Source organism: Coregonus clupeaformis, chromosome 20, assembly GCF_020615455.1.
Source record: "Coregonus clupeaformis isolate EN_2021a chromosome 20, ASM2061545v1, whole genome shotgun sequence".
Classification (NCBI taxonomy): domain Eukaryota; kingdom Metazoa; phylum Chordata; class Actinopteri; order Salmoniformes; family Salmonidae; genus Coregonus; species Coregonus clupeaformis.
The window spans coordinates 63,366,700-63,392,059 of NC_059211.1; the positions used below are offsets into that span (position 1 = coordinate 63,366,700).

General features: G+C 42.7%; 1 protein-coding gene across 4 annotated transcripts; it reads left to right on the top strand.

Moving 5' to 3' along the window:
* The first annotated feature begins 2,101 nt into the window (after positions 1-2,101).
* acp5a (acid phosphatase 5a, tartrate resistant) lies at positions 2,102-6,527 on the top strand. Of its 4 annotated transcripts, none has more exons than XM_041867371.2 (8): positions 2,102-2,244; positions 3,074-3,164; positions 3,574-3,773; positions 3,983-4,107; positions 4,568-4,730; positions 5,022-5,204; positions 5,556-5,705; positions 5,962-6,527. In XM_041867371.2, the coding sequence occupies exons 1-8, from the start codon at positions 2,176-2,178 to the stop codon at positions 6,079-6,081; spliced, it is 1,101 nt and encodes a 366-aa protein (XP_041723305.1). In that variant the 5' UTR covers positions 2,102-2,175; the 3' UTR covers positions 6,082-6,527. The 4 variants fall into 4 exon arrangements, with proteins under 4 accessions (XP_041723305.1, XP_041723309.1, XP_041723306.1 ...); XM_041867375.2 differs by lacking the exon at positions 2,102-2,244 and adding an exon at positions 2,293-2,427; XM_041867372.2 differs by lacking the exon at positions 2,102-2,244 and adding an exon at positions 2,482-2,853.
* The last annotated feature ends 18,833 nt before the right edge of the window (positions 6,528-25,360 follow it).

A 25,360-nucleotide genomic window follows, 5' to 3' on the forward strand; every position in this document is an offset into this window, starting at 1 on the left:
GCATAGTGTCTTACTTTACATAGACTGACCACTGTTTTTCAGACCTGGGTTTAAATACTATTTGAAATCATTTCAAATACTTTTACCTGTGCTTGATTGAGCTTGCCTGTTGCATTGCAAACAATAGAACATTCCCAAAAGTGCAAACCCAAACTCCAGGCAGCCCAAAGCAAATGCTCAAAGTATTTGAAAGATATCAAATAGTTATTGAACCCATGTCAACTGTGTTTCGGCTTCTTCTCCACATGGCGACCAATCCCCTGACATGTTTTCATGCTGCAGGCCAACTTGTTATTTATTACATTTAGTTCTGTATTGAATATAGGCTAAATCCTATAGTTGACCTGACTGGCGGTTGTTGCATTTTAAATGCCTAGGTCATCATGAGCATCACTTTAAAATACCAGGGATGTTCCTCACAAGTAACGTTACGACGCTTAGATCATGGCTTATGCGCGTGGCTAATGCTTGGGGCGCTTCTGAAGAGCTAGTGAGGGAGCCTACAGCCCAAATGTTTTCTCTGAAGGTAGGCTATGCTTTAGTTTCTACTCAGCCAATAGCCACTGAATGCACTTCCTCATTGTGGTTCTAGAGCCTGGCCTACCATACCCCACTATATGTACTGTAGCCAGAAGAGTTTATTTGCAACTTACAACTATCAGTTAATTGAGAACGTCTGCTTGTTAATCATTCTTCAGAAACCCCATATACATGCAATACTGTGTTATTAATGGCTTCCACAATTCCGATTAACCTCCTTAAATTTTCTCTGTCCTGTTTTACTACAGGGGTGTCCAGCTCATTCCATAGAGGGTCTAGTGTCTGCTGGTTTTTGGTTTTTCCTTTCAATTAAGACCTAGACAACCAGGTGAGGGGCGTTCCTTACTAATTAGTGACATTAATTAATCAATCAAGTCCAAGGGAGAAATGAAAACCCCCAGACATTCAGGCTTGACCAGTTTGACCAGAGAGGAAGAGGTGACACGAGAGGGATAACTGGGCCCAAAATCTTCTCCATCAGGTGGTGTTTTTTCACTCACCAAGCTAGGAGTTTTTGTATGGAGGTCAATGAGAGTGTCGAATTTGGTTAACAAACAATTGAATGGCTTATTTGATCGAATATACGTTTTGTAATGATTAGGTTGTTCTGAGTGTACTGATATAAGTAGGACGTGACATCCTGACAAATTTGAGAAAAAACACTATCAAGAATCTATCAAACGAATCAGTCGATCACTTTGTTTTTGTCTGCTGCAAACATGGAGACCTCATAAATCCCTCCTCCGTGTTTCACAGCTGTGTTGTGATTGGATGTGTTAAAAGTAACACTGAAAAATAGTCATCAATATATATAAAAACAGAATCCCAAACACCAAACAAATGTTAATAAATCGTATCCGCTAGAATGGTCCCACTCTTCCATTTTTGAAGACAATTATTTTCATTGTTATCTGGTCAATATAATGGATCATCTGTGGTTTGACACGTGTGCTACTAGATCATTGATGTGCAGCTGGTCTGACCTCAGGACACCTCAGGTCATGTTTCTGAGAATCTGCCCATACATTGACAGATTAGAGTGAATATGGCAAGGTCACACAATGCGGCTAGGTGGGGCCTGGTGGGGTCATGGAGGTAAATGTACAGTAGTAAACATCAGTGAAGTGAAACTAGCTGTGATTTTATAAGCACTGATAAGTAAGACACGTGATGGGAAACTATTTTGTTGTTGTTGTTGTTGCAAACATATGAAAAGGAAGAGGACCCCTTGCTCAAAAGCAATCCATCAAGCTTACAAGATACTGGTCAACAGGATAAGGAGAGAGAGAGAGCAAAGGGGGAGGAGAGAAGAAACAGAAGTGTGAGAGACGGAAAATGAGAAACACTGAGGTGGAAAATGTGGAGTCTGACCATTAGCTTTTATAACCAATGTCAGTCACATGCTGCCGACACTCCCTCTCTGGTCCCAAGACTGACTCGGGGTCAAGGGTGTGAGCAACTGTCATGCCCCAGTGGCATGGTCGTAGTCTGGGCTTGATCACGGACTGGGGTTGTGGTTGTGGCTGGGGGCAGGGTGGGGCTTGGGTGGGGCTGGCCTTGGGGGTTGGTTACCTTGGCTCTATCAGGACAGACAGACAGGAGCTGATAAAAGAAGAGTGGAGACTGAGTAGACAGATGAGTGTTGACCCGGCTGCAGTAGGACACTCCGGACAACTCGCCACCATTGCATCATTACTTATCACAGTGAGTGTATTTACATTACATTCTTATCAGCCTATAGGGTTTCATTGTTGGAGAAACAGCACTTTCAGGATTTTTTCGGAAGGAATGTCTGGCTTTTTTTTGTTGCAAAATAGATCTGCATTTTCTGTTTTTACTCCATGTAAAGTTGACTGTTCTGTATCTGGGGTTTGGAGAATCAATTAAGTAAGTGAGATGTAGGTTATTTTAAATGGTTTATGTTGGCTAGATGCAAGTTAGGTTTAAAACTTTACTTCTGCAAGATTCATGCGGGAGATGAGGTCATGAGTCATGACCCTTTCTTGGGTTATGGTTCAACAGAATACAGCGTATGTCAAATTGACATCAAAAGTTTAATTTGTTACCATTTTAGCTAACCCTAACATTAACCTAATTATCCTAACCAGCTACGAATGGTAAACTCTGACAAGCTGTATTACTATCTGGCCAAAACCGCTTCCCTGCCACAATGGTAATAGAACTCTGATTGGCAACAGTGAGTCCCATCTGGGATTGATCTACTCTCTAAACAATCAATAAGCAGCAATTTTGGACCTATAAGAAGTGGTGCTTTCTCTGGGGAAGATAGAGGATTGTGTCTGTCAACACACGGTGAGAGAGCCTTGGTTACTTGTGGTGGTTTTCCTGCTTAGTTGGTGCAATGTAAGGTTATTGCTTGTGCTGAGTTTGCATGTTTTAGTTTCAATATGTAGTTTGTAGCATTTTTCCTGACAAAGCACAATCTGTAGTGTCATATCAGGGTATTTTCAGTTCTTCTTAGTCCTCACATTGGACTTGCAAGTTATCGTGATAATCTTTTTGGGTCCTTCAGATGGCACTTCCCCTGTTCACCCTCCTGCTGACTGCCCTCCCTGTGGTCCATTGCTTCCCCACTGCCTTCCAGGACCTGGAGCGAAGCGGCAGTATGTACCTTTTCAACAGTGGCGGTTGGTGGGAGGAGCTATATGAGGACCGTCTCATTGTAATGGCTGGAATGGAATAAATGGAACGGTATCAAACATGGAAAACCCATGTTTGACTCCGTTCCATTGATTCCATTCCAGACATTACAATGAGCCCGTCCTCCTATAGCGCCTCCACTGCTTTTCAGTTATACTTCCACTGACACATCCTATTTGGCTAGAAATCAATCTGTTATAGTAAGTTGTGTGCATACACTACATTTTCTGAGACTCTATACGTTTGTTGGAGGATGTTATGGGTTTGATTCCTGCATGGGCCTCATACACTTTTGAACTGTACATTTCTTTGGTTAAAAGCGTCTGCTAAATGGCTAAAATGCTACATGTATGGTGTTTGTTTCTCCCCCAGAGAACCAAACGTCCATCCGGTTCCTGGCTCTGGGGGACTGGGGCGGGGTGCCCTACCCTCCCTACATTACACCGGTGGAGAAGGCTACGGCCTGGGAGATGGGCAAGGTAGCGGAGCAGATGGGTGCAGACTTTGTTCTGGCCCTGGGTGATAACTTCTACTACTCTGGGGTGAACAGTGCAGATTCTCCAAGATTCCAGGTCAGTTGTCAGGCAGAGTAACTCCAACCGGACTCCAGTTATGGCATAATGATCAAATATCTTTACTTTCTTTGCTGTGAATGTTTTTCTGATCCTAATGCTTAGTTGCTGAGTCTAAGTCTTGAGGAATTTTAAATGTGTAAGGTTTGCAAACAGAATGGGAATGCGCTTGTTTATCAATCTGTCTAAAATGACCTCTTCCCTCTCAGGATACCTTTGAGCGTGTGTACACGGCTGATTCTCTCAACATTCCCTGGTACATCCTGGCTGGCAACCATGACCATGCGGGCAACGTCAAGGCTCAGATCGACTACAGCCGCAAGTCTGACCGATGGTAAGAAACTGATACTTAGACCAGAGACAGAGGTGCGACATCTCACTCGCTCCTTTTCTCTGGTTCATGAACTAAGACAGACAAGACCCAGCTGCTAATGCATTGGTGCCTATTGGACATCCACCCTTTAAGCAGAACGGAACTGTGACCCTTTCTTTCAATGGTAAACGGCCTGAGTGGGACATCTTCATTTATCCACCATCTTTGCATAGACCTTATGAAAGTCTTTGATAGTATAAAACCTTCTGTAAAAGTTTTCCCTATCCCAGTTCATCATGAATTTTGATGTAACATGCAGCAGAATCAGTATTTTCACTGCAGAATCCTAGTCTGAGTCCCAAAAGTAGTACACTATGTATGCAATAGGGTGCCATTTGGGATGCAGGCTTTTTCACTGAGCTGTTTCTATCTTAGCCTTCATTGATCAGTCTTCATTCATTGAGCCTCACTCCCTCCTCAGGAGGTTCCCCCACTACTACTACGAGCTGAACTTCCGTATCCCCAACACCAAGCGCACTCTGAGCATCATGATGCTGGATACAGTGATGCTGTGTGGTAACTCTAATGACTTCGATGATGAGAAGCCCCACGGACCCCTCAGCTCCATAGAGGCCAACCGACAGGTACACAGATTATTCTTGGCGTTGCTAAATAAAATGTTTGCTTGGACTTGAAAAAAGTTCCCTTTTTAAGATTTGAGATTCTATTAAACTTTCTTTGTACCACCGACCCTGTCTACCTGACCATTGTTGCAACTGGATGTACTTTTACACTTTTGTTATTCATTTCTTGTCCTTATGGTTAATTTGTTGCAACTGCTGACAAGTTCTCCATCAGAAATTCAAAAAACAAGAATGTAATAAAGTGGAAATTAATCAATAAGAAAGTCTTCATTTACTGTAACCACCTACCAGTTGATCTGGCTGCAACAGAGGATGGCCCAGTCCAAGGCTGACTTCCTGCTTGTGGCTGGTCACTACCCGGTGTGGTCAGTGTCTGAGCACGGCCCCACAGAGTGCCTCCTGAAGAGACTACGCCCCCTTCTGGTCAAACACAAGGCTACTGCATACTTCTGTGGTCACGACCACAACCTTCAGGTTTGTGGAGGTTTTGATGCTTTGAAACTACATTTCGCATAGTCGTCTCCTAAACTACTAGTGTCCCATTGCTGGTGCAACCAACTGTTCTATCAACCAGAGGGTTGCTGTTAGATAAAGGAAGGCCATACGGAAGATATTGATTGTTTACTTTAGCATGTCACTTTAGCATTCACGATTTATTGATGGATAATATTAAGTTGCATCAGGGTTGTGTTCGGAAGGGCAAACTGTAGAAAAACGTTTCACAACAAAACAAAAAATCTGTTCAGGTAGTGTCACTGTTTTAAAATGTTTGCTCTCTGCTGAACATTACCCTGACTGATCCCCCTCTCCCTTTTCTCTCCTCAGTACCTGAAGGAGTCTGGTGTGGGCTATGTAGTGAGCGGTGCCGGTAACTTCCTGGACCCAGACACGCGTCACTTGCACCATGTCCCCAAAGACACCCTCAAGTTCTTCACAGGCCAGGCTTCTACCCTGGGAGGCTTTGTCCACGGAGAGGTCGGTGTCAGTCATAGAAATAGAATTGTGTCCTTTCTAGGAATTCTATTTATATGGAGTTGGTGTTTTATTGAATTGTCTATTCTCTGTATACTGTTTGTGATTGTGTGGTAGATGGACTTTGGATGTGTCACATGGCATCCTATTCTCTATATAGAGCCTCTGGTCAATAGTGCACTACATGGGGAATAGGGTGCCATTTCAGACGCACATTTGCCGTTCCCTGAGGGGTCAATAAAGTTGTATTGTATTGAAGGTAACCAAGGACAAGATGACCCTCACCTTCATCCAGGCTAAAGGGACGTCTCTGTATCGCACTGTCTTGCCACGCAGGGACCTCAACGATGACCAAAATGGCAGCGACGACAAGGATTAGCCCTAGTGGAAGATATTACAAAATAAACGGTCACATTTGACATTTTATATATGACCTAGCCCTTAAATTAAGGACTACATTGATTTATTTTACATTACTTCTACTTTAGCAGTTCAATTCTGTCAAAGTACAATTTACTCAAACGTAGTCCTTCATAAGGGCTAGATATTGAGCATGTACTTAAATGTCCAATAGGATGGATGGCTGAGGTGTGTGGATGCAGACTGGCAGTTATCGAAGCTCATGATGGATGGATGATTTCAGGTTGAGTTTTTTTGAAAACAACTGTGGCATTTTGAGTTTGCTTGAAAGTAGCTTGAAGGAGGCTAATGCATTTAATGTATTTTAATAAACAAGGAAAGGGTTTGAGTACAGAATGGATGTTTTCAAGTTAAATGTAAGAATTTTTGTGACCTTTTAAAAATATATAAATAACCTTTTTGAAATTGTTTTCCTGTAATTTTTACACAATGACTCCAATCTGTTTAGATCTCTCAAGACTTGCTATATTGGTAATTGGGCCTCAGCATTAGTTCCTTTACATTGGGGTTGAACGAGCAAGTCATCTATTTCTGCTTGTACATGCTGCCCTCTAGTGACCAGACTATTTCACTGCATCGCTAGCAAAGAAACTGTGACAAAGGAGCTCAATTGGTAGAGCATGGCGCTTGTAATGCCAGGGTAGTGGGTTCGATCCCCGGGACCACCCATACGTAAAAATGTATGCACACATGACTGTAAGTCGCTTTGGATAAAAGCGTCTGCTAAATGGCATTTTATATTATATTTGCCAGTGTCTTAAATGAATTGACTCAAAAAGTCCAGGCTCTGACAAGGTTTGATGACTGTAATAACCCAAATGAGGGGTGTTCACTTTAGTCCAACTGGCACTAATGATCCAATTGGGCTTAGATACTTGGACAGATTGAAGTCTGCTCCACTTCTTTTCTAACAAGATTTGTTTCAGTTGGGGTGAGTTGTGAGATCAGTAGTTGTGCTGCTGACCATGCTCTTTTCAAAGATGGTGGATAAATGAAGATGTCCCACTCACGCCGTTTACCATTGAACAAAATGCTCACAGTTACGGCCTGCTTAAGGCGTGGCGCTCCCATACTGTAGGCACCAATGCATTAGCGTCTGGGTCTGGTCTGTTTAGTTCATAGGGAGTAGGATGTCTCTCTTCTGTCTCTGGTTGTGCTGCTGACCATGCTCTTTTGTTCATAGGTGAAGAGAGCCATTTGGTCTGCTGCCAATAGCGGATCAACAGGGATCAGGGCTGATTGGTGTTGGCACTGTCAAGACCCACCAATAGGATTGAACTCAAACACACCGCACCAGTATTGTACAGTGTGTATTGTCCTGAATTGACGTCAATGCATGTTGAGTGGGGTAGTGTGAGGTAGCCTACATTACCTTGCCAACGTCTTATCCTTGGCCACATTGCGCAATCCATTTGTTATTGACAAATGCATGAAGTACACTAGAAAATAAAGAACGTTAGAGATCTAAATATATAAGCCATTTGTGTAGTAGCCAGGCCGGATCATCCAGTTGCAATCATAACGTCACGGCATTGGCAGGTACAGTAGGGAGCTGACCTGGTTGAGAGCAGGACAGAACGGGACAGGGACAGACTTATTGAGGACAGGACAGCTCATGTAGCCAGATGGCCATGTCAGTCACACCATGGAGCCAGGTCCTCTTAGCATAGGGTCAAAACCTTAAAGGGGAATTTCACTCAAAATTAATATTTTGGTATTTTTTTCATTAGTCCACTGTTGATACAGACATAAAATGTTTTGTATGTCAGCAGTCAAGTTGTCAAGATATTGGACTTTTAAGAAAAAGTGTCTCCAGCCACATCATCATGATGATGTAAAACGCATCATAAGCATTTTGTATCAACAGTGGACTAATGAAAAAAAATACAAAAATATTGTTTTGAGCGATATTCCCCTTTTAAGGGTCAAGGGTAGGTCAGGGTTGGTTACAACATGCTGTCTCGACTAACCTGAGACCGACTGACACTATAGCGTGACTGTATCGAGATGTCTGAAATAATGTAATTAATTAGGTTTGTGTACATTAATTCAATGTGACACACTATTCGATACTGTAGTATGTTTACATGATTAGATACTGTAGCATGTTTACATGATTAGATACTGTAGCATGTTTACATGATTAGATACTGTAGCATGTTTACATGATTAGATACTGTAGCATGTTTACATGATTCGATACTGTAGCATGTTTACATGATTAGATACTGTAGCATGTTTACATGATTCGATACTGTAGCATGTTTACATGATTAGATACTGTAGCATGTTTACATGATTCGATACTGTAGCATGTTTACATGATTAGATACTGTAGCATGTTTACATGATTAGATACTGTAGCATGTTTACATGATTAGATACTGTTGCATGTTTACTGCAACGCCATATCTCCTTCAGCGTTATGTTAACTATAACATTATATTACCCATATAGCTGAGGATGACAAAAAACTATTTGGTCTACACACAATGTTCCCCCAAACCAGCTGTGCTTTTTGTGTAATTTGGCAGTCACTGTCTCCCTACCATAGTTCAATCACAGCACGACTTTGCATGCACCATCACAGGTGTAGCTATTAGAAAAATGTGAATCCTCTAGTTTGGTCAAACCTGCCAGTCACTACAATGTCCCAAACTGCAGGGAGCGGTAATCCACGCGTCACATGTTCCTATCTCCAATCTGTTTTAGGATTATCCCAAAATGTCCTCTACCGCACTGGTTATACTGTGTATCTACCTTGCAGGCCTACTCTCCCTCTGTGGACTGACATCCGGGCCTGATCTTTATTGGATAACCAAGTTAAACATTCCTTTTCCTTGTATAAACACGTTTATGAGTGGTTAAAAAATCTGCCTAGAAAAAGTCAGTAAGACTGTCTTGCACAAATTGACATTCTAGAAACTTTACATACAAATTCTAGAATCAGTTCTCAAACATTCAAGTGGGACTCCAGCAGTGTCCCAGCTGGTCTCTGAGTCAGAAAGACCTTAGCGAAGTCCTCAGTCTTGCGTTAAGCCCTCTTTACCGGTGGTGGGGCAATACCTATTCCCGACGCCAACGTGTCTTAACAGTGTCACTGCTGGGTTTATGCTTGTTATTAGGCCTAGATCTGCTGTTAATACGGCAGGTAGCTTCAGCCATGTGCTGACTGCTGAAGACAATGTGATATACCTCACCCTCCCAAGAGGTCCTGCAGGTATAGTCTTTGATATTTTTATTCAACATACACAAATATATTCTCTCATTATATAGTTTCCTATTCAAATTTGTACAGAGTAGTTGGTTCATATCCTCTGGTCAAGGCTTATAATCCAATTGACAGTAACACTAATAGTTTGATTGGTTTAACCTATATGAAGTTGAGCTTTGTCCTCCAAAGCTGGGGATGAAATTAACTCAGATGAACTTCTGTTCCGTCTCCATAGTCATAGTGTGTGACGTTCTGCCATCCTAACTGCGCTGCCTGAGAGGAAGGAAACAGCTGTTTTAATCACCATTGGTCTCATTGTGACATCCCTGAACAGTTAGTTACCTTCCTCTCTGGCAGGTCAGTTAGGATGGCAGACTATACCAGAGTGCAATGGTTGAGATGGGAGAACACTGGATGGATCTGTCAAGACTGTGACAAAACTTCTCATTTCCTGTTGGTACACTAAGCTGCTGTCCTGATGAGATCATTCCATAACTGCTGTCTGTGAGGTTCTGAGCTTCTGAGCTTCTGCCTCAGATTAAACTGCTCTCTGATCCACTAATTCCCTGGCTGAAAAGTAATAAAAGGAGTCTGTATTAGCGAGGGCTAAACTGCGTGTGTAACCTTCTCTCTTTAATCCCCCTCTCCCGCTCTCTGCTCTCTCAATAAAGGAAGACGGGCACTTGGAAGACCCGCACAGATGAGATGAGCGCAGTCAGCATAAAGTTTCAAATCCTACATGCAATATCAGGAAATATCCAGTTTAAATAAGAATCGTGGGTTTTAAATTGTGTAACACTATGCCTTTCTGGAAAACTACAACAATTATGGAACATAACTAGCCACAGGAAGAGCATTGAAATATACTACACTGTACTTGAATTAATATAATAATAATAATAATATGCCATTTAGCAGACGCTTTTATCCAAAGCGACTTACAGTCATGCGTGCATACATTTTTGTGTATGGGTGGTCCCGGGGATCGAACCCACTACCTTGGCGTTACAAGCGCCGTGCTCTACTACTGTGTGCTTACCCTCTAATATTTGTTTGCATAAGGTAGTGTGTTTCCACTTAAAATACTATTTAGATAGGCCTATCGCTAACCTCTTCCCAGGTCACCTGTATGGGTATCACACACTCACCTTAACCTACCCTCACCCCTACTAAGTGAATTAACTCAACCCTACTAGTTAATTTGTAAATCAACTAAGCTAATCCTGCTGAAGCCTGGAAATAACCTTAGTATCAGGTGTTATCAAACAGAATAAATCTAATACCATATTCTCACGAACATACAGTACCAGTCAAAAGTTTGGACACACCTACTCATTCAAGGGTTTTTCTTTATTTTTACTATTTTCTACATTGTAGAATAATAGTGAAGACATAAACTATTAAATAACACATGTAGAATCATGTAGTAACAAAAAAAGTGTTAAACAAATCAAAATATTTTATATTTGAGATTCTTCAAATAGCCACCCTTTGCCTTTATGGCAGTTTTGCACATTCTTGGCATTCTCTCAACCAGCTTCACCTGGAATGCTTTTCCAACAGTCTTGAAGGAGTTCCCACATATGCTGAGCACTTGTTGGCTGCTTTTCCTTCACTCTGCCGTCCGACTTATCCCAAACCATTTTAATTGGGTTGAGGTCGGGGGATTGTGGAGGCCAGGTCATCTGATGCAGCACTCCATCACTCTCCTTCTTGGTAAAATAGCCCTTACACAGCCTGGAGGTGTGTTGGGTTATTGTCCTGTTGAAAAACAAATGATAGTCCCACTAAGCCCAAACCAGATGGGATGGCGTATCGCTGCAGAATGCTGTGGTAGCCATGCTGGTTAAGTGTGCCTTCAATTCTAAATAAATCACACAGTGTCACCAGCAAAGCACCATAACACCACCTCCATGCTTTACGGTGGGAAATACACATGCGGAGATCATCCGTTCACCCACAACGCGTCTCACAAAGACACGGCAGATGGAACCCAAAATCTCAAATTTGGACTCATGACCAAAGGACAAATTTCCACCGGTCTAATGTCCATTGCTCGTGTTTCTTGGCCCAAGTAGGTAACTAATGCACTTATCCTCTGCAGCAGAAGTAACTCTGGGTCTTCCATTCCCGTTGCAGTACTCATGAGAGCCAGTTTCATCATAGCGCTTGATGGTTTTTGCGACTGCACTTGAAGAAACTTTCGAAGTTCTTGAAATGTTACGATTTGACTGACCTTCATATCTAAAGTAATGATGGACTGTCATTTCTCTTTGCTTATTTGAGCTGTTCTTGCCATAATATGGACTTGGTCTTTTACCAAATAGGGATATCTTCTGTATACCCCCTCTACCTTGTCACAACACAACTGATTGGCTCAAATGCATTAAGAAGGAAATACATTCCACAAATTAACTTAAGAAGGCACACCTGTTAATTGAAATGCATTCCAGGTGACTACCTCATGAAGCTGGTTGAGGGAATGCCAAGAGTGTGCAAAGCTGTCAAGGCAAAGGGTGGCTATTTGAAGAATCTCAAATATATACAATATATTTTGATTAGTGTAACACTTTTTTGGTTACTACATGATTCCATATGTGTTATTTCATAGTTTGATGTCTTCACTATTATTCTACAATGTAATAAATAGTCAAAATAAAGAAAAACCCTGGGATGAGTAGGTGTATCCAAACTTTTGACTGGTACTGTATATCCTCTTTTAGTTGAAGTTTTGAATGTTGTCCCACACTCACTTTACCATAAATGTTGACCACATGAGGCTGGTGAGGGGAGGACTGCTCATAATAATGTCTGGAATGGAGTCAATGTAATGGTAACAAACACATAGAAACCATGTGGTTGATATCATTCCATTAATTCTGTTCCAGACATTATTATGAGCCCATTCTCCCCAATTAAGATGCCACCAGCTGCCTGTGCTTTTGACACCCATGTTGGTAAAGAAAGAATAGCCCACAGATACATAGGCCTACGGAACATTCAACATTAGATGCATTTTAAAATACGCAAATGTGGCCGTTGTATGTGTTTATTGATGGTTTAAATGCTTGAGGAGGAAAAGTTACTAGTCTGGTGGTGTCAAAGAGAGGAAGGAAGTGTGGTGACTTGGCACAAATCCGATGGAAAGTTCACAGGGGAAGTCCGGCATCCCTCTCCTTGTCCCATCGCCATTAATACACAACTGTCAGTCAATCTTAAGCTGTCCCCTCAAGCTTTAAAGAGGGATGATAGGTAATGCTTCCGTCACTCCGTTTCCGTCATTGCACTGCTCCCACCAACTTTGGTTCTAAATCAGATCCCCTTTTATTTAACCTTTAGTTAGCCAGATGGTCCCATTGAGGTCAGAAGACCTCTTTGCCAAGGGAAACCTGTTCAACAGGGGTTTCCTTGATACGAAAGCTGTGGAGAATACGTCCACTTGGGCCAACTCCAGAAAAGGTCCATCCATATAAATTAAGCTTGACGGATATCTGTAACTCTCCAACTACGTTGTTGGTGAAATTATAAAAGCGTCATAAAACCGTCCATCGATCAGTCCTACGATGTCCTGTAATTTTCTTTTCACCCGGTGAATACACAATGATGTGCCCAAGACATTCAAAAGTCTTATTTTTGCTCCTCTGACATTTTGGGATGGAATGTGTTGAGGCTAAACAAGGAAGTTGGTTTGGTACTGTTAAAGGGATACTTTGGGATTTTGGCAATAAGGCCCTTTATCTACTTCCCCAGAGTCAGATGAACTTGTGGATACCATTTTGATGTCTCTGTGTCCAGTATGAAGGAAGTTAGAGCTAGTTTCACAAGCCAATGCTAACTAGCGTTAGCGCAATGACTGGAAGTATATGGGGATCTACTAGCATGCTACAGGTTTGGTACAGCATGCGGATCTGCTAGCAAGCTACAGGTTTGGTACTGTCAATTACATGAGCCATATGAATCAAATTAAGTTGAGCACCAGAATAACTGCTAATGGAATAGCTAACTAAATATGGTTTCGCCATAACTGAACCAGTACTGTACTAAAATTAGCCATACAAAATGAGTGTTATTGCACCGTGCCTTGAATGGCTTCAGATTATTCTAGACAAGACACTCAAATGCTAAACAATTCTCCATCTTCAGAGCAGGTGGGTCACCTTTGATAAAGTACTTATTGCATCATCCTATCGTCCCTAGGCCTCTGACTCTCTCTTGCTCTCTCTCTGTGGTTATTGCACCGTATCTTGTGGGTGGGTGCTTATATTTGTCGTATTTCACACGTGTGAATTGGAAATGTGTTTTTTGCATATCCCACTCTCCCTGAGACAAACTCGGAGAATGGGGTCAAGGCCAGAGTCTGCCATTATCAACAGCGACCCTGGAGCAATTAGGGTTAACTAGCGACATTTCGGTTACTGGCCCAACGCTCATACCGCTAGGCTACCTGCCGCCCGTGGTTGACCTCAGGTTATTATAGTCGGCCTTAGGCGTCCGACTCTACTCTAATCTCTCGGCCAGGTAGGGAATGGCTCAACGCGGGACTGTTGACGCTGTGCGAGTGCGGGAAGAAGGAGGGTATGTGGGTTATGACATTCAGCAGCGGGCTGGCCTGAGGGCTCCCCTCGATGGGGGTCATGGGGATGATGACGTCGTCTGTATCCCAGACGTGGAAGGCATTGTGGTGGGAGTTGGTCATGATGGGGGGCATGTGGGAAGGACCGCGGGGCTTCAGGTCACCATCCTTCAGGGGGTCAGGCTCCATGGGACCCAGCAGGCAGTCTTTGTGGAGAGAGAGAGAGAAGTGGGGATCGATGGTGTGATTAGTAGCATAGAAATTAATGGGGGTTAGGGATATGACTCTTCTCTCTTAGGTTCCCCCAGTTTATAAAATGTAGGCTTTTATCACAGCCAAATCTTTCACAGGGGCCTGCTAAACAATAGAAACTCAATGGGTACAACATGTCTTCAGCAGGCAGTCTGTGGATAGAGAGAGGTGGAGAGATAGAGGTGGATGGTGTGATTTTGGGCCTACTTTGTACATACTTAGGCTGATCATGCCTCAAGGAGCATAGGCTATCTGCGGCTCTTCTGTGATTAGTAGGATAGAAACTAATGGGGGCCGGTATTACACAATCCTTCCTATACAGTAGGTTCTCCCACAAATGCATCACATTTGCATTAAGTCAAAATCATTTTCCACAGACCTGCTAACATAAAGTCAATGGGTCCAAAGTATCTTCTCTAAGAAATTCTGCAATTGCAATGATCTATTAATACTCCACTCTAGCCTATAGTGTTGATGAAGTTATACATAATCATGTGTGCAGTCAACATGTTAATCCGAATCTCATTCCTTATCCCCTAGGTAACCCCCTCTAACCTTTCAATTGCTATACAGTCAGAAACCTAATAGGCTAAAAACTATCTCAAATGTACAATTATCCATCAATAGATTGACACACTCCAGTGTACACTAAATACAGTATGTTCTTTCTACTTAAAACTCTGATCAATATAGTACTGGAACTTTAAAGGAGAACACTATTATGCGCATGTTACCGGATAGGCTACTCTACTCACAATCTCAAGTAACATTCCTTGTCCTTAAAGTCCCCCCAACAGATTAACTACCTGCTATGTCCAGTGCCAGGTCCTTGATTTTCTTTTAAAACTCTGATCAATATAGTACTTAGTGCAGGTAACCTGTTAGGTTAATCCCAATCTCATGTAACATCCCTTGTCCTTAAAGTCCCCCCAACTACCTGCTATGTCCAGGGCCAGGTCCTTGATGAGGTGACCGACGATGGCGTAAGCCACAGCCACCACCACGACAGCTGCCATCAGGAGATATAGCATGGATTTAGGCAGCTGGATAATGTCCCTAGGAGGAGGCTTATATTCCTTATAGAGAATATCCTCATCATTAATCAATATTTTTATCAAATTTCCTGCTTTGTCTGTTAGGTTCAAACTTTTTACGACGTCCATGTTCGAGGTGTTCGTGGTCGTCCGCTGCTTTGTAATGGAGGATGTTTTCTACGTTGAGTTACAATGTCCACAAGGTTACTCCACAATGTCCCGAGGTTTTAGGATTCTCTTATCCAAGCCTTTCAATGAGTCAATGCTGCATGCAGACCTAAATACACAGAATAAAAGTACATTAACTGACTATTTATTTCAAAAATAGACACAAAAACAGAAGTATGGCATATTACTCTGGATAAGAGCGTCTGCTAAATGACTAAAATGTAAATGTAAATATGATTCACTCAAAATAGTATCTTATCAATATCATAATAAGAAAACGAGTAATTGATTGACTTAAGTACCACCTCTCTACACACACATAGGCAGGGGGGAAAAGACAAACGCTTACCTTTTGAATTTCAGTTATTCAATTGTAAAGTGAATACTGTCTGCCAAAATCCTCAACTTTGATAATGTCTTCACAACCACCCTTTCTTTTATGTTCGATCATATTGGGACCCTCTGAAAAAGTGTTTCAGTGTTGCCTAGGTGAGCTAGCAGGGGAGGTTCCTGAGCAGGAGAGCTTGATCTAGCCTAGGTCGGAGCGCACGAGTGGTGGCCACTGTCCAGGTGCTGAAGGCGCTCTGGCAGTACGCTCTGGTAAAAGCGATGAGAGAATAGCGCACCGAGAAAGGATTGGCGGATTACTGTGAGAACAAGAAACCTCGGGTAGTCCCGCCCCCTAATCCACTCCCCCATGATCAAACCAGAGGATCAGAACAGAAGTCAATGCAGAAGAAGGTAGTGTCGGTTGACAATCAGCTAATCTCTCATGGACAGATGAAACAGCGAGAATCTGTCAAGGCTCACGTAGAATTGTGATTACGAGCCGCAGTAGTTCCTGGTTTTGGGTTTTCGTCATTTATAGCTCAGTTGGTAGAGCATGGCGCTTGCAACGCCAGGGTTGTGGGTTTGTTTCCCACGGGGGGCCAGTATGAAAAATGTATGCACTCACTAACTGTAAATCGCTCTGGATAAGAGCGTCTGCTAAATGACTAAAATGTAAAAAAAAAAATGTGAAGGCGGTGCTTAAGATGGTGCAGTGATTTTCAAGCCCGTGTGTGGATGATAAACGGTTTCCACTAGATTCCACAGCTACAAATTCAAAATTGCCTATATTATAAAAATTCATGAAAACAAAAACTGTCTTTTTGCATATGATAAACACGGGTGAAATTAGTGGAAGGGAGGGGTTTGGCCAAGAGATTCCGTTAGCGAGGGATGAGACTTCGCTTCCTTCCTTTGCACAATAGTAATGACTCAATCTCAAATCGCCCCCTTCCCCCTCCATTTGCGCGTTCACGCCCGCCTCCGCCATATGCACAAGTGTCCCAAAATTGAGCGAGTCAAAATTATGTAGAGTTGAGTATGGGGCTAATTAGACTAGAGGTGAAAATTATTAACACCGACCATACCGATCATTTATCGCAGGCATTTTGCTGATAACGTTCATTACGATAAGTAGCCTATTATAGAGAAATGTGAAGTTTGAAATTAAATACGTTTGCTAATATGTGTGATTGTTAATGGGACAATGGCTACAACCATCAAACTAGTAGTAGTAGTTTAAAGGATACTTTTTAAAAAATAAACTGTTGTGCACATTGTTATACTTATCGTTCTATGTATGTTATCGCATCAATTTAGGCAATTTATCGCGATATGGATTTTTTTTTAGGGGGGGTAGAAGGATTACTTTATCCTATCCCAGGTATTCCTTAAAGAGGTGGGGTTTCAAATGTCTCCGGAAGGTGGTGAGTGACTCCGCTGTCCTCCGTTGAGACACTTGTGCAGACTGAACTCCACTCCATGGTGAAATAATTGTCTTATGACTCCACCAACTGAGTGGAGCAGAGACCAGGCTTTGTGGAATCTTGCTCTGACTACATCAATTCGCCCAAGGTCAATACAAAAAAATGAATAATAATAATGTAACGCCTACCTTGTACCTATGTTTGTCCTCTGTAGTTGTGTGTCTTTCTTTGTTTGCTGAAATACATACTTTTTCAATAAACGTTAAACAAATACAACCATCGACTGTTTCCTTGTTGAGATTGAATTGCACATGTGCATTTGTGCTGAGTTGCCATTTTAGCAGCAATGAGCAAACAGTCTGTGGTTATTTCATAAATTGTTTTTATTTTTTATTATTATTGACCTTGGGGCGAATCAATGTAGTCTGAGCTAGATTCCACAAAGCTTGGTCTCTGCTCCACTCTGTTGGTGGAGTCATCAGAAACTTCCTTCACCGTGGAGTTCAGTCCACTAGACCAATGTTTCCCAGTCCGGCTTTCAAATTACTCTTGAAAGTTGTAATACTAGTCACCTTGTCCTAGAGAGATTTACACGGTTATCAAAACGTCACGCCAGGGTAAGCCTACACGAAACACAGCCCTTATTTTAAGTGTTTCTAAAAATCCCCAATGGGAAAAATGTATGGTGGAAAAACGATTGGAACCATTTCCCTGTTTGACCGCTAGGTTTTATAGGTATTATGACTCATACTGTGGTACTCTATTCCCCAACAGAAGTAAAACAGGTAATGCTTTACCAAATATTTTTATAACTGAACCAAGATAGACCACAGCCTGTCGTTTCCAATGGGAACAAATTAGTCATAGTGGGCAGAGCCACGCACGAGCTAACGAGATCATATTAGCCCGTTCTAGCATACATCTGCATATTTCCGTTAGGGAACGCCCACTCTGAAGTGCGAGTGTGCAATAACTTAATTCGCCTTTGCACTCCTTCTAAACAACAAAAAACAATTACAACTTTGGCAAAGGTTAAAGTCTACAAAACGTAGTCCACTCTGTTAATAACAGATTCTAGTTTTGGGAACAGAAAACTCTATTGAGATCAAATGTTTCATCGATGAGAACATTTGCAGAATTTCGGCCAAAATCCATCTCCTTCCATCTTCTCTCACTGCCGGCCACTGGGCGGATGCTTCACATTTATACATCCGGTGAAATATCGGTCTCATTGTTCTATCTGTAGTTTTACTTATTTCACTAGATAATTTTACTTCTGGGTAATCTAGATTAACAATCAACTGCATCATCATGTCTGACTGTGGTTGTGTTAACTCAAATCAAATGTAATTCCCTCAAAATTAGTAGCTGACCCTGAAAGGCTCTCAATATTATCCCACTAGACAAACATGAGCAAGCCAACGCTCGAGACTTTTCCCGGGAAACTACCTGGCGCGCAATTTGATATTACATCTCAAAATCAAATACTTATTTTTCTTACACGACGCTTGTGGTAAGTATCTAGCTATTTTTTAAATATTATACTCAGAGAATTTAAAATAAAAAATTAAATAAAAAGTCGTACCATTTAACTAGCTAGCAAGCCAGGATAGCATAACTAGCTAGCTAACGTTCGCATGTAAACGAGCCTTCATCGTTGCTGTAAAGTAGCTACCTGTTTTAAAATGCGGTAACGTAAGCTAGCCAACTAGGTAATGTTACCTGTAGAAGCAGACTTTTAAAATAGCTGTCTTCTATAGGGTTCGTTGTTTTTCATTCCAGATCGTAAAATGTTCCCTGCCCAACCTACTGTCAAAGTTGGCTAGTTAATTTCTTATCCACCCATTAATTTACCTACCTAACAGTTGGTTAACGTTAGCTAGTGAAACAGCGACCCCCACTGTTCTGTCAAGCGAAGTGCATAGCCAAAGTCTGAACATTGACATTTATTTCCCATATGTACAGTAATCTGAAGATCTGCAAATGGATCCCTTTTTCTTTGACAAGCTGCCTTCCACCTCACAATCAACTCCTAAACCCAGACATGAGACTTCCCAGGTTCAGCTATTGATTGACCTTTTCTGACATTCTATAGATATCTAGCTAGCTAGCTAAACATGTTTTATATTGTTGTGTTGTAATAGTTCCGCTGTATGTTCTTGTGATTGCAGATGAATGTCTCCTGCCCCCAGATAGACCCTGATGAAGGTCTAGGCACTGACCACGACTCAATCAGTGAGAGATCTTCTTCCTCCATGACCATTAGCACGGATGAGAGTCAGGAACATCAGATAAGGTAATGAAGTCCCTAGTGAGGACTCTTTAATTATTCGTCATTAGTTAAAGGCCAACCCCGGTCAAGTTTTCTGCTAATTTATCACGCGATTTGGGGACAGATAGTAAAGTCAAGTAATCTGTGGAAAGTCAACCAATGCGTTAATGTTGATCTAAGATGACAGATCTAAATGTACTTTCTTGTATACTAAATGTACTAAATGTGCTTTAAGTTCCAGGATATATGACATTGGCAAGAAGGTCCAGGACCTGGTTGGGAAGATAAACGACAGCCGCACCATGGACCAAAAGATTATGGACAACTTTCAGGACAAGCTAGTGGAAAAGGTATGTAGCTAACTGCCAACATCACGGTTTATCAAATCACATTTTATTGGTCGCGTACACATATTTTGCTGATGTTATTGCAGGTGTAGCAAAATGCTTATGTTCCTAGCTCCAACAGTGCAGTAAAACCTAACAATACAAAACAATACACCCAAATCCCCAAAATAGAAAGGAATTCAGAAATATTAGAACGAGCAATGTCAAGAGTCCGGAATATGTATATGATGGTGTGTATAGACATTATGGACAGTATATTAATAGAAAAGATGTGTACAGCAGTAGCTATATAGGATGAGCCTTGGCAATAATACAGTGTATACATATAAAGTAGGTAAAACCGTATGTAAACATTATCAAAGTGACCAGTGTTCAATTACTATTTACATAGGGCATAGTTATCACACCAGTTGCTCAACAATTCAAAATGTACAGTGGGGAAAAAAAGTTTTTAGTCAGCCACCAATTGTGCAAGTTCTCCCACTTAAAAAGATGAGAGAGGCCTGTAATTTTCATCATAGGTACACGTCAACTATGACAGACAAATTGAGACATTTTTTTTCAGAAAATCACATTGTAGGATTTTTAATGAATTTATTTGCAAATTATGGTGGAAAATAAGTATTTGGTCACCTACAAACGAGCAAGATTTCTGGCTCTCACAGACCTGTAACTTCTTCTTTAAGAGGCTCCTCTGTCCTCCACTCGTTACCTGTATTAATGGCACCTGTTTGAACTTGTTATCAGTATAAAAGACACCTGTCCACAACCTCAAACAGTCACACTCCAAACTCCACTATGGCCAAGACCAAAGAGCTGTCAAAGGACACCAGAAACAAAATTGTAGACCTGCACCAGGCTGGGAAGACTGAATCTGCAATAGGTAAGCAGCTTGGTTTGAAGAAATCAACTGTGGGTGCAATTATTAGGAAATGGAAGACATACAAGACCACTGATAATCTCCCTCGATCTTGGGCTCCACGCAAGATCTCACCCCGTGGGGTCAAAATGATCACAAGAACGGTGAGCAAAAATCCCAGAACCACACGGGGGGACCTAGTGAATGACCTGCAGAGAGCTGGGACCAAAGTAACAAAGCCTACCATCAGTAACACACTACGCCGCCAGGGACTCAAATCCTGCAGTGCGAGACGTGTCTCCCTGCTTTAAGCCAGTACATGTCCAGGCCCGTCTGAAGTTTGCTAGAGTGCATTTGGATGATCCAGAAGAGGATTGGGAGAATGTCATATGGTCAGATGAAACCAAAATAGAACTTTTTGGTAAAAACTCAAAACTCGTCGTGTTTGGAGGACAAAGAATGCTGAGTTGCATCCAAAGAACACCATACCTACTGTGAAGCATGGGGGTGGAAACATCATGCTTTGGGGCTGTTTTTCTGCAAAGGGACCAGGACGACTGATCCATGTAAAGGAAAGAATGAATGGGGCCATGTATTGTGAGATTTTGAGTGAAAACCTCCTTCCATCAGCAAGGGCATTGAAGATGAAACGTGGCTGGGTCTTTCAGCATGACAATGATCCCAAACACACCGCCCGGGCAACGAAGGAGTGGCTTCGTAAGAAGCATTTCAAGGTCCTGGAGTGGCCTAGCCAGTCTCCAGATCTCAACCCCATAGAAAATCTTTGGAGGGAGTTGAAAGTCCGTGTTGCCCAGCGACAGCCCCAAAACATCACTGCTCTAGAGGAGATCTGCATGGAGGAATGGGCCAAAATACCAGCAACAGTGTGTGAAAACCTTGTGAAGACTTACAGAAAACGTTTGACCTGTGTCATTGCCAACAAAGGGTATATAACAAAGTATTGAGAAACTTTTGTTATTGACCAAATACTTATTTTCCACCATAATTTGCAAATAAATTCATTAAAAATCCTACAATGTGATTTTCTGGATTTTTTTTTCTCATTTTGTCTGTCATAGTTGACGTGTACCTATGATGAAAATTACAGGCCTCTCTCATCTTTTTAACTGGGAGAACTTGCACAATTGGTGGCTGACTGGTTTTTTCTTCAACGAGGGTGCCTTGTAAGGATCCGACGGCGAGCGAGTAAACTGCCTCTTCCATCAATCCTATTAGCCAACGTTCAAGCTTTTGAGAATAAAATGGACGATTTAAGATTACGGTTATCCTACCAACGAGACATTAAAAACTGTAATATCTTATGTTTCACGGAGTCGTGGCTGAACGACAACAATGATAACATTCAGCTAGCAGGCTATACGCTACATCGGCAGAACAGAACGGCTGACTCTGGTAAGACGAGGGGTGGCGGTCTGTGTATATTTGTAAACAACAGCTGGTGCACAAAATCAAATACTAAGGAAGTCTCGAGGTTTTGCTCGCCTGAGGTAGAGTATCTTATGATAAGCTGTAGACCACACTATTTACCAAGAGAGTTTTCATCTATATTTTTCATAGCTGTCTATTTACCACCACAAACCAATGCTGGCATTAAGATTGCACTGAATGAGTTGTACAAGGCCATTAATCAACAGGAAAACGCTCATCCAAATGCAGCGCTCCTAGTGGCCGGGGACTTTAATGCAGGGAAACTTAAATCCGTTCTACCTAATTTCTACCAGCATGTTAAATGTGCAACCAGAGGGAAAAAAACTCTAGACCACCTTTACTCCACACACAGAGACGCATACAAAGCTCTCCCTCGCCCTCCATTTGGCAAATCTGACCATAACTCTATCCTCCTGATTCCTGCTTATAAGCAAAAACTGAAGCAGGAAGCACCAGTGATTCGGTTAATAAAAAAGTGGTCAGATGACGCAGATGCTAAGCTACAGGACTGTTTTGCTAGCACAGACTGGAACATGTTCCGGGATTCTTCAGACAGCATTGAGGAGTACACCACATCAGTCACTGGCTTCATCAATAAGTGCATCGATGATGTCGTCCCCACAGTGACCGTACGTACATACCCCAACCAGAAGCCATGGATTACAGGAAACATCCGCACTGAGCTAAAGGGTAGAGCTGCCGCTTTCAAGGAACGGGACTCTAACCCGGACGCTTATAAGAAATCCCGCTATGACCTCCGACGAACCATCAAACAGGCAAAGAGTCAATACAGGTCTAAGATTGAATCATACTACACTGGCTCTGACGCTCGTCGGATGTGGCAGGGCTTGAAAACTATTACAGACTACAAAGGGAAGCACAGCCGCGAGCTGCCCAGTGACACAAGCCTACCAGACGAGCTAAACCACTTCTATGCTCGCTTCGAGGCAAGCAACACTGAAGCATGCATGAGAGCACCAGCTGTTCCGGATGACTATGTGATCACGCTCTCCGTAGCCGATGTGAGTAAGACTTTTAAGCAGGTCAACATTCACAAGGCCGCAGGGCCAGACGGATTACCAGGACGTGTACTCCGAGCATGTGCTGACCAACTGGCAAGTGTCTTCACTGACATTTTCAACATGTCCCTGACTGAGTCTGTAATACCAACATGTTTCAAGCAGACCACCATAGTCCCCGTGCCCAAGAACTCTAAGATAACCTGCCTAAATGACTACCGACCCGTAGCACTGACGTCTGTAGCCATGAAGTGCTTTGAAAGACTGGTCATGGCTCACATCAACAGCATAATCCCAGAAACCCTAGACCCACTCCAATTTGCATACCGCCCCAACAGATCCACAGATGATGCAATCTCTATCGCACTCCACACTGCCCTTTCCCACCTGGACAAGAGGAACACCTACGTGAGAATGCTATTCATTGACTACAGCTCAGCATTCAACACCATGGTGCCCTCTAAGCTCATCACTAAGCTAAGGATCCTGGGACTAAACACCTCCCTCTGCAACTGGATCCTGGACTTCCTGACGGGCCGCCCCCAGGTGGTAAGGGTAGGTAACAACACATCTGCCACACTGATCCTCAACACGGGGGCCCCTCAGGGGTGCGTGCTCAGTCCCCTCCTGTACTCTCTGTTCACCCATGACTGCATGGCCAGGCACGACTCCAACACCATCATTAAGTTTGCCGACGACACAACAGTGGTAGGCCTGATCACCGACAACGATGAGACAGCCTATAGGGAGGAGGTCAGAGATCTGGCCGTGTGGTGCCAGGACAACAACCTCTCCCTCAACGTGACCAAGACAAAGGAGATGATTGTGGACTACAGGAAAAAAATGAGGACTGAGCACGCCCCCATTCTCATCGACGGGGCTGTAGTGGAACAGGTTGAGAGCTTCAAGTTCCTTGGTGTCCACATCACCAACGAACTATCATGGTCCAAACACACCAAGACAGTCGTGAAGAGGGCACGACAAAGCCTATTCCCCCTCAGGAGACTAAAAAGATTTGGCATGGGTCCTCAGATCCTCAAAAAATTCTACAGCTGCACCATCGAGAGCATCCTGACTGGTTGCATCACCGCCTGGTATGGCAACTGCTTGGCCTCCGACCGCAAGGCACTACAGAGGGTAGTGCGTACGGCCCAGTACATCACTGGGGCAAAGCTTCCTGCCATCCAGGACCTCTATACCAGGCGGTGTCAGAGGAAGGCCCTCAAAATTGTCAAAGACTCCAGCCACCCTAGTCATAGACTGTTCTCTCTGCTACCGCACGGCAAGCGGTACCGGAGTGCCAAGTCTAGATCCAAAAGACTTCTCAACAGCTTCTACCCCCAAGCCATAAGACTCCAGAACAGCTAATCATGGCTACCCGGACTATTTGCACTGCCCCCCCACCCCATCCTTTTTACGCTGCTGCTACTCTGTTAAGTATTTATGCATAGTCACTTTAACTCTACCCACATGTACATATTACCTCAACTACCTCAACTAGCCGGTGCCCCCGCACATTGACTCTGCAACGGTACCCCCCTGTATATATAGCCTCCCTACTGTCACTATTTTACTTCTGCTCTTTTTTTCTCAACACTTTTTTTGTTGTTGTTTTATTCTTACTTTTTTTGTTTAAAATAAATGCACTGTTGGTTAAGGGCTGTAAGTAAGCATTTCACTGTAATGTCTGCACCTGTTGTATTCGGCGCATGTGACCAATAAAATTTGATTTGATTTGATTTGACTAAATACTTTTTATCCCCACTGTACTTTCCCAATGTGTATTTACTTCAAGAAAACAAATGCACATACGTATAAATAGGTATATTATATTTGTAGGCCGTTGTGTTGTACTACATTGTCATACACCAGGGTTTCCCAAACTCGGTCCTCGGGACCCCAAGTGGTCTATGTTTTGGTTTTTGCCCTAACAATACACAGCTGATTCAAATAATCAACTAATCATCAAGCTTTGATCATTTGAATCAGCTGTGTAGTGTTAGGTCAAAAACCAAAACGTGCACCCCTTGGGTTTGGGAAACACTGTCATAGACTCTACAACAGTTTCATTATAGCGTACTCTGCATACTATTCCATGTCAATGCTCTCCATCAGGTGGGTGAGATCTGCGGGCGGATGAAGGAGCACATGTACACTGTCTATGAGGAGAACAGCCATGCCATGCAGGCCATGCTCCAGGAGCTGACTCTGGTGCTAGAGAGCTGCAGTAGGATCAACACTGAGCTCCACACAGTCTCCCAGGCCCTGGCAGGACTCAACAGGGCCCTGACTCTACA

What these genes read in the sequence shown, in the direction of transcription:
- acp5a (XM_041867371.2), top strand. Translation starts at nt 2,176, where the DNA reads ATGAGTGTTGACCCGGCTGCAGTAGGACACTCCGGACAACTCGCCACC. An exon ending in GGACCTGGAGCGAAGCGGCA is followed by an intron (nt 3,165 to 3,573) that starts GTATGTACCTTT and finishes TTTCTCCCCCAG; the next exon opens with AGAACCAAACGTCCATCCGG. An exon ending in GAGGCTTTGTCCACGGAGAG is followed by an intron (nt 5,706 to 5,961) that starts GTCGGTGTCAGT and finishes ATTGTATTGAAG; the next exon opens with GTAACCAAGGACAAGATGAC.